This window comes from Artemia sp. Qi Xiang Cuo, chromosome 17, assembly GCF_049724085.1.
Source record: "Artemia sp. Qi Xiang Cuo chromosome 17, ASM4972408v1, whole genome shotgun sequence".
In the NCBI taxonomy this organism is placed as follows: Eukaryota; Metazoa; Arthropoda; class Branchiopoda; order Anostraca; family Artemiidae; genus Artemia; species Artemia sp. Qi Xiang Cuo.
In genome coordinates this window covers 48,662,407-48,672,827 of record NC_142810.1, presented here as the reverse complement: position 1 = coordinate 48,672,827, position 10,421 = coordinate 48,662,407, and the positions used below count along the sequence as shown (strand labels likewise).

General features: G+C 39.2%; 1 protein-coding gene across 2 annotated transcripts in view; it reads left to right on the top strand.

Moving 5' to 3' along the window:
- Positions 1-466: 466 nt before the first annotated feature.
- Lamtor2 (Late endosomal/lysosomal adaptor, MAPK and MTOR activator 2) overlaps positions 467-10,421 on the top strand; it is a 48,277-nt gene continuing 38,322 nt past the window's right edge. For both annotated transcript variants that reach the window (XM_089102855.1, XM_089102856.1), the window contains exon 1: positions 467-560. In XM_089102855.1, the coding sequence (XP_088958981.1) occupies positions 493-560 (68 nt within the window). In that variant the 5' untranslated portion in view covers positions 467-492. The remainder of the gene's footprint in view (positions 561-10,421) is intronic.

The following is a 10,421-nucleotide window of genomic DNA, read 5'->3' as shown; positions in this document are numbered from 1 at the left end:
CGAAAGACGCACAGGAAAGAAGATAAAGTTTTTAAATAAGGGATCAGAAGGCACGACTTTGTTTCGAACACTCGACTAATGGCACTAACAAATTAGACCCCCAACTGTCGTTAGTTTGCTGTACGAACCTACGCTGGTTCGGTCATTAGGTCTGCAATTTAGCAGAAACACCCATCAACTCACAGTTTAATTTTGATCCGCCGGCATATAGCTGAAAGTGCCCTTCACAAGGCTGGGTTCAGATGGAGGAACAGCTTAATCTACAAGAAGCACTCACGCTTGCGCAAGAACGTTTCAATAGGACTTGTCTTTAATTAGAGTAAATGCTAATACACAACTGATTAACTTGTTCGTGAAATCTGGGAACAAGAACAAAAGCCATAAAATAATGATGTCCAAAAAGCACAAATTTGGATTTAAGAAAGCATAATTATCACCATCCCATATGTCAACACTGGATAAGTTTGAAGCGGGCAAATTCAAATCTAAAACATGCTAAAGCCGAAAGCCTTAACTGAACTTTTAAGTCAAGCTAATACTGCTGGTGTACAAAGCACTTTGTATGTATATCAGAATTTAACCGAATCTAGGGACTATTCTTGGTGTAAATGTATGACCATTCTACTACATTAAGGGACTTGTGAAGAAAACAATTCTTACTTCATAATAGGCTAGCCTATGGAGAATAATCCTAGTTAGGCCTAGTATATTTTTCAGTGGGAGAACCTTTATCATCACTTCTTTCACTGTTTTAAAATTTTTTTAACAAAATTTTTAAAAACAAACAAAGATTTGACTGCTTTTACCCATTTTCAAATAATCTATATATGAAACAATAACCATCACTACCATAAAGATAGTCCCTATTATTGGGCAAATATTGATAATTAGGTTAAGCTAGATTCGATTAGTTAGATGGCTCTTGGGTGTTTGTTTTATAAACAATTTTCAAGACTTGGAGAATAGACATAGGCTAAATACTGAAAAATGGGAAATCCAGGGAAAAAAGTGAAGGTAAAAGTTTGGGTAAGGTTTATATTAAAGACTAATCAGATAGATAAAAAAAACATACCACTAGCATCAGAATTTCATCCTGAGTCCAAGGTAAATATCTACCAAATCATATTATTGACTTACACATAAAGTGAATATACCACTTGATGGCTTTTTTTATGCTGATTGCAAATATAATAATCATTTCTATCAGAAATGAATTTCAGCCCCCTATATATGCCAATTCAGACTATGTATTTCTACATTAGGGGGGGTAGGGTTAAAGTTTAAACTTACCTCCCATTTACATCAGAAACAAAATTTGTCCCAACCCCCCCCCCCCTAATTTAGAAATATATACCCAGAATTGGCATATATAGGGGGGGGGTTGAAATTAATTTAAGATAGAAATGATTATTATATTTGTAATCAGCATATAAAAAGGCATCAAGTGGTATATTCATGTTATGTGTAAGTCAATAATATGATTTGGTAGATATTTACTACTACTAGTACTAACAACTCACCACAGCACCAAGCCGCTTGAGGCCAACACAGCTATGCATGCTCCTCCTCCATCCCAATCTATTCAAAGCCTCCCTTTTTACACCCGCCCACAAAGTTCCCATTTCCTTCAAATCTTTCTTTATGACATCCTCCCACCCCAGACGGGGACAACCTGCTTTCTGTTTAGCCCTAGAAGGTTAGCCAAACAGAACAATCTTTGCCAATCTGTCATCCTTCATCTGCACAACATGCCCTAGCCACCTCAACCTTTCTTTCATTATAGCCCTAGAGAGCTGTATTGAACCACATTTTTTGTATAGCCTATTGTTTGAAATATGGTCAGTCAGCCAGGTACCCACAACAATCCGTAAGCAATTTCTCTGGAAAACATCTAGCAAATCTTCATCCGCTTTTCAGAGTGTCCATGCTTCAGAGCCATATTTGACCACTGTTATCACTGTAGCTTCTAATATTCTAATCTTGGTTTGCAGATTTATATCTTCCTATTCTTCCAGACTTTTTTTAACTGTGAAAAAACACCTTGAGCCTTGGCTATTCTATTTTTAACTTCTTCACTGCTCCAACCATCTTTACTAATAATACTACCAAGGTAAGTCAAGCTGCCCACCTGATCAATCTTTTCATTACCCAACGTCACCTTTTCATCCTCACTTATTCCTAGCTTTAGTGAATTAGTTTCCTTAAAATTAATTTTTAAGCCTATACTATCACCTCGAACTCGCAAAACCTCTGAAATGTCATTCATTTTGCTCATAGTTTCATCTAGGAAACTTAACTCATCAGCATAATCCAATTCTAGGAGAGTTTTCCCTCCCCATTTGATTCTATGGTCTCCCATTGCCTTTCCTGTGCTCCTTAAAACAAAGTCCATCAAAATAATCCATATAAAGGGGGATAGAGCACAACCCTGCTTAACTCCTGATTTAATACAAAACCAGCTACTAACCTCATTTCCTACCTTAACTGCAGCAGTGTTATTCTTGTACATAGCAATAATCACTTTAATGTATTTGTCTGGTATACTATGCAAGGATAAAACCTTTGCTAAGGCTCTTCTATCAACAGAATCGAATGCTTGTTCATAATCTATAAAAGTGAGGACCAAAGGTGTTTGAAAACTCAGAATCAGAATCATTTATTAACATAAAAGCTTTCATAGTCAGGGTTTAAATCCCAACTAAATCGCGCTATTATTTACAAAGTGAACAAAGACACAAAAAAATTAATACCCATGTCACTTATTGTAGACAGAAACATAAAAAGGCACAAACAAATTGATGAAGCAATTAGTGCAACACTTGGGCTGGGCTAGCTTTGTTGCTTTTGATCTTGTAGTTACTTTTTTTGTCAGCATTGGGGGTAATATATTTCTGTGTTTATCACTTGTCAGAAGAAACTGTCCAAATTTACAGATAAGTTGAAAATGGCGGTCGTGGAGTGACGGCAAATTTAGTTGAGACAGTGCTGATTCGTAATCGGTGTACTGATCAGACAGTATGGCCTTCACTGCTCTTTTCTGGACTGATTCGAGTACTTTGCTCATATAGGCAGTGTTCTGAACCTGTGGACCCCATACAGGGCACGCATACTCTAATATCGGGCGAATATATGTCAGGTAGGCTGTTTTCAATTGCAGCACTGAAAAACCAAATCATCGCATCAGTAAAAGGGTACGCATGGCACAGTTTGCCTTTTTCACTACCTCTTGGAGGTGGAGGCTAAACAAACAGTCAACACTGAACGTAACACCGAGAATAACTGCCGACGATACGCTTTGGTATGGTGGAGGGGGGCACTGAAAATCCCTTTTGAGAGGGTTAAATTGAAGAATTTTGGTTTTCGTTTCGTTGATTCGGAGGCTGTTTTCAGAACACTGGTCTCTAAAGTTGTCGATAAATGATTCACTGAACTGGGGAACGGTTTGAGACTTCTCAATGAGGTATTTTAAGAGGGTGGAAAGGTCATCTATGAATTTGAACCGTTCATCAAAATCGGCAAGGACAAAGTTGATCACTGCCAAGAACAACAATGCAGCGAGTTTAGTGCCTTGTGGGGCACCACACGTAAGCTCAGACCATTCCGAATCAGTATCACCCGGGTAGAGACCATATACACTCTATAGTTGGTCGCGTAAGAAATCTATTATTAATAAGAGAATATGTCTGCAAGCTCCCATAACCTTCAGATTGTTCACTGCAGTATAATGGCGTATCAAGTCGAAGGCTTTTCTATTGTCGGCTAGGAGGAGATCTACAATTGTGCCTCCTTGGTCAAGCCATTCAACAATAAGGTGATACAGATGCACAAGATAAACAGTTGTACTACTACCTTTCAAGCACCCGTATTGGTATGGATCAAGAGAGCCCTGGACTTGTGACATAAGTTCACGATATATAAATGATTCCCCTACCTTAGAGAGGTTCGGAACTATCGAAATTGGGCGGAGTTGGTTGCAAGATTTCGGGTTTTTCACTTTTGGAATGACGTGCACATAAGCTCTCTTCCAAACACTGGGGAACACTTGTTCGCGAAAACACTGGTTAAGAATAGAGCTGAGTCGCTTTGCGAGAAAGATGGAGAACTCGTGTAACAACTTGACAGGGAGTTCACCAGGGTAAGACGCACAGTTTACTTTCAGTTTCTGAAGTTCCTTAAAGACGGCATATTCAGATACTTCAAATATCTCATCAGTCCTGGTGTCAGCAATGATACTCTCAATTTCTGAGTTTGTGATTGATGGGTATGTGGTGCATATGCCGGTGAAAAAATTGTTCACTTCAGTAGCTGATGTCAGTGTGCCGTCATCTTTGAGTAGTCTCATGTCCTTTGGCGTTGATTTCCCTGCAAGGGTTTTGACCAAGGAGTGCCATTTGTGAGGGTCAGTGTGTAGTAATGGCGTTATTTTCTCTTTTACATACTGTCTTTGGGCTAGTCTGTTTAACTTCACAATTCTGTTACGCAAACTGGCTGCAGCCACTTGATCTCCAGCTTTGTGGAGACTACAGCAAGTTTTTATCATCTGCTTGAGTTTGCGGGTGATCCATGGTTTGTCAGTGTCACAAACTGTAATAACTTTTATTGGAAAAAAAATCATGGAACTTTTCCAACAGAAGGCTGTTCAGTTTGCTGACTTTGACATTAATGTCGGCCTCTGCACAAATGTCCTCAAAATCGTAAGTACCAATCCAGCGACCGAATTGAGCTATTGAAGACATTGTGATGGGCCGAATTGTGGTTTTTGTTCATTTCGGTTGTGGGATACTTGCTTGTGCTTCCCAGAAAATTATAAAATGGTCAGAATTCTGAAGGGGACCTAGAGATCGGGGAGCGTTATAAAGATCTGCCGAGTTCGTAAAGATCATGTCAAGAGTACTGCCATTTTGGTGAGTTGGAATGTTCACTACTTGTTTCATATCCAAAACGCTTGAGACCCACTGACGACTGGTCTGATTGAAATCGCCAGCAATCACAAACGCAGGGGAAGTGTACTTGTGGCGCATTCTGTCGACGAACATTTGTATGTGCTCAATAAGTTCTTTTCTGTTCCCAGCGCTGTCTGGATAGTACACTGACGCAACTATTAAGCAGGAGAATCTTTGTGACAGATGCGCCGGTCTGCGCTCTACCCACACAATCTCATGGCTCGAATCATTGGGGCTACTTAACAGTTTTGATGGTAGGTCGGCACGTATATAAAGTCCTACGCCACCTCCGCGACGGTCAATGCCTCGGTCACGTCGAGTGTTGAGGTAGTTTCTGTAACCTTTAATCCGTGCAGTTTCCTCAGTAATAATTTCGGAGACCACACTGCCTTTCCATGACGATAAATAAAAGTTCAAATAGGGATAAAATCCTTTTAATAGACAGTGATTGATAGAAATTCACAAAAATACTAGATATTTCGGTCACATATACAGTGACCGTCATCAGTAGTAAAACTAAAATAAAACAATATAAAACAAAAGTTCATATACTAAATCAACTAACACTACATATTGTTTGAATCTCTAATTCTTTTCCAGCGACCGAATTGAGCTATTGAAGACATTGTGATGGGCCGAATTGTGGTTTTTGTTCATTTCGGTCGTGGGATACTTGCTTGTGCTTCCCAGAAAATTATAAAATGGTCAGAATTCTGAAGGGGACCTAGAGATCGGGGAGCGTTATAAAGATCTGCCGAGTTCGTAAAGATCATGTCAAGAGTACTGCCATTTTGGTGAGTCGGAATGTTCACTACTTGTTTCATATCCAAAACGCTTGAGACCTACTGACGACTGGTCTGATTGAAATCGCCAGCAATCACAAACGCAGGGGAAGTGTACTTGTGGCGCATTCTGTCGACGAACATTTGTATGTGCTCAATAAGTTCTTTTCTGTTCCCAGTGCTTTCTGGATAGTACACTGACGCAACTATTAAGCAGGAGAATCTTCGTGACAGATGCGCCGGTCTGCACTCCACCCACACAATCTCATGGCTTGAATCATTGGGGCTACTTAACAGTTTTGATGGTAGGTCGTCACGTATATAAAGTCCTACGCCACCTCCGCGACGGTCAATGCCTCGGTCACGTCGAGTGTTGAGGTAGTTTCTGTAACCTTTAATCCGTGCAGTTTCCTCAGTAATAATTTCGGAGACCACACTGCCTTTCCATGACGATAAATAAAAGTTCAAATAGGGATAAAATCCTTTTAATAGACAGTGATTGATAGAAATTCACAAAAATACTAGATATTTCGGTCACATATACAGTGACCGTCATCAGTAGTAAAACTAAAATAAAACAATTTAAAACAAAAGTTTATAAGCAAAGTTTTTCGGCTAAAGCCGAAAGCCTTAACTGAACTTTTAAGTCAAGCTAATACTGCTGGTGTACAAAGCACTTTGTATGTATATCAGAATTTAACCGAATCTAGGGACTATTCTTGGTGTAAATGTATGACCATTCTACTACATTAGGGGACTTGTGAAGAAAACAATTCTTACTTCATAATAGGCTAGCCTATGGAGAATAATCCTAGTTAGGCCTAGTATATTTTTCAGTGGGAGAACCTTTATCATCACTTCTTTCACTGTTTTAAAATTTTTTAAACAAAATTTTTAAAAACAAACAAAGATTTGACTGCTTTTACCCATTTTCAAATAATCTATATATGAAACAATCACCATCACTACCATAAAGATAGGCCCTATTATTTGGCAAATATTGATAATTAGGTTAAGCTAGATTCGATTAGTTAGATGGCTCTTGGGTGTTTGTTTTATAAACAATTTTCAAGACTTGGAGAATAGACATAGGCTAAATACTGAAAAATGGGAAATCCAGTGAAAAAAGTGAAGGTAAAAGTTTGGGTAAGGTTTATATTAAAGACTAATCAGATAGATAAAAAAAACATACCACTAGCATCAGAATTTCATCCTGAGTCCAAGGTAAATATCTACCAAATCATATTATTGACTTACACATAAAGTGAATATACCACTTGATGGCTTTTTTTATGCTGATTGCAAATATAATAATCATTTCTATCAGAAATGAATTTCAGCCCCCCTATATATGCCAATTCAGACTATGTATTTCTACATTAGGGGGGGTAGGGTTAAAGTTTAAACTTACCTCCCATTTACATCAGAAACAAAATTTGTCCCAACCCCCCCCCCCCTAATGTAGAAAAATATACCCTGAATTGGCATATATAGGGGGGGGGGGGGTTGAAATTCATTTCAGATAGAAATGATTATTATATTTGTAATCAGCATATAAAAAGGCATCAACTGGTATATTCATGTTATGTATAAGTCAATAATATGATTTGGTAGATATTTACTACTACTAGTACTAACAACTCACCACAGCACCAAGCCGCCTGAGGCCAACAAAGCTATGCATGCTCCTCCTCCACCCTAATATATTCAAAGCCTCCCTTTTTAAACCCGCCCACAAAGTTCCCATTTCCTTTAAATCTTTCTTTATGTTATCCTCCCACCCCAGACAGGGACAACCTGCTTTCTGTTTAGCCCTAGATGGTTGGCCAAAAAGAACACTCTTTGGCAATCCTTCATCTGCACAATGTGCCCTAACCACCTCAACCTTTCTTTCATTATAGCCCTAGAGAGCAGTATTGAACCACATTTTTTGTATAGCCTATTGTTTGAAATACAGTCAGTCAGCTGGGTGCCCAGAACAATCCTTAAGCAATTTCTCCGGAAAACATCTAGCAAATCTTCATCCACTTTTCAGAGCGCCCATGCTTCAGAGCCATATTTGATCACTGTCATCACCATAGTTTCTAATATTCTAATCCTGGTTTGAAGACTTATCTTTCTATTCTTCCAGACTTTTTTTAACTATGAAAAAACACCTAGAGCCTTGGCTATTCTATTTTTAACATCTTCACTGCTCCCACCATCTTTACTAATAATACTACCAAGGTAGGTGAAGCTGCCCACCTGATCAATCTTTTCATTACCCAATGTCACCTTTTCATCTTCACTTATTCCTAGCTACTACTACTAACAACTCACCGCAGCACCAAGCTGCCTGAGGCCAACACAGCTATGCACGCTCCTCCTCCACCCCAATCTATTCAAAGCCTCCCTTTTTACACCCGCCCACAAAGTTCCCATTTCCTTTAAATCTTTCTTTATGGCGTCCTCCCACCCCAGAAGGGGACGACCTGCTTTTTGTTTAGCCCAAGATGGTTGGCCGAAAAGAACAATCTTTGGCAATCTGTCATCCTTCATCTGCACAACGTGCCCTAACCACCTCAACCTTTCTTTCATTATAGCCCTAGAGAGCGGTATTGAACCACATTTTTTGTATAGCCTATTGTTTGAAATATGGTAAGTCAGCCGGGTACCCAGAACAATCGTTAAGCAATTTCTCTGGAAAACATCTAGCAAATCTTCATCCGCTTTTCATAGTGTCCATGCTTCAGAGCCATATTTGACCACTGCCATCACTGTAGCTTCTAATATTCTAATCTTGGTTTGCAGATTTATATCTTCCTATTCTTCCAGACTTTTTTTAACTGTGAAAAAACACCTTGAGCCTTGGCTATTCTATTTTTAACATCTTCACTGCTCCAACCATCTTTACTAATAATACTACCAAGGTAAGTAAAGCTGCCCACCTGATCAATCTTTTCATTACCCTACATCACCTTTTCATCTTCACTTATTCCTAGCCTTAGTGACTTAGTCTTCCTAACATTAATTTTCAAACCTATTCTAGCACCCTGAACTCGCAAAACCTCTAAAATTTCATTCATTGTGCTCACACTTTCATCTAGGATGCTTGAATCATCATCATAATCTTATTCCAGGAGACTTTTTCCTCCCCATTTGATTCCATGGTCTCCTATTGCCTTTCTGTGCTCCTTAAAACAAAGTTCATCAAAATAATCCATATAAAGGGGGATAGAACACAATCCTGCTTAATTCCTGATTTAATACAAAATCAGCTGCTAACCTCATTTCCTGCCTTATCTGCTGCAGTGTTATTCTCGTACATAGCACTAATCAGTTCAATGTGTTTGTCTGGTATACCATACAAGGATAAAACCTTTACTAAAGCTCTTCTATCAACAGAATCGAATGCTTGTTCATAATCTATAAAAGTGAGGACCAAAGGTGTTTGAAAACTCAGAATCAGAATCATTTATTAACATAAAAGCTTTCGTAGTCAGGGTTTAAATCCCGACTAAATCGTGCTATTATTTACAAAGTGAACAAAGACACAAAAAAATTAATACACATGTCACTTATTGTAGATAGAAACATAAAAAGGCACAAAGGAATTGCTGAAGCGATTAGTACGACACTTGGGCTGGGCTAGCTTTGTTGCTTTTGATCTTGTAGTTACTTTTTTTGTGAGCATTGAGGGTAATATATTTCTGTGTTTATCACTTGTCAGAAGAAACTGTCCAAATTTACAGATAAGTTGAAAATGGCGGTCGTGGAGTGACGGCAAATTTAGTTGAGACAGTGCTGATTCGTAATCGGTGTACTGATCAGATAGTATGGCCTTCACTGCTCTTTTCTGGACTGATTCGAGTACTTTGCTCATATAGGCAGTGTTCTGAACCTGTGGACCCCATACAGGGCACGCATACTCTAATATCGGGCGAATATATGTCAGGTAGGCTGTTTTCAATTGCGGCCCTGAAAAACCAAATCTTCACATCAGTAAAAGGGTGCGCATGGTACAGTTCGCCTTTTTCACTACCTCTTGGACGTGGAGGCTAAACGAACAGTCAACGCTGAACGTAACACCGAGAATAACTGCCGACGATACGCTTTGGTATGGTGGAGGGGGGCACTGAAAATCCCTTTTGAGAGGGTTAAATTGAAGAATTTCGGTTTTCGTTTCGTTGATTCGGAGGCTGTTTTCAGAACACTGGTCTCTAAAGTTGTCGATAAATGATTCACTGAACTGGGGAACGGTTTGAGACTTCTCAATGAGGTATTTTAAGAGGGTGGAAAGGTCATCTACGAATTTAAACCGTTCGTCAAAATCGGCAAGGACGAAGTTGATCACTGCCAAGAACAACAAGGCAGCGAGTTTAGTGCCTTGTGGGGCACCACACGTAAGCTCAGACCATTCCGAATCAGTATCACCCGGGTAGAGACCATATACACTCTATAGTTGGTCGTGTAAGAAATCTATTATTAATAAGAGAATATGTCTGCAAGCTCCCATAACCTTCAGATTGTTCACTGCAGTATAATGGCGTATCAAGTCGAAGGCTTTTCTATAGTCGGCTAGGAGGAGATCTACAATTGTGCCTCCTTGATCAAGCCATTCAACAATAAGGTGATACAGACGCACAAGATAAATAGTTGTACTACTACCTTTCAAGCACCCATATTGGTATGGATCAAGAGAGCCCTGGACTTGTGA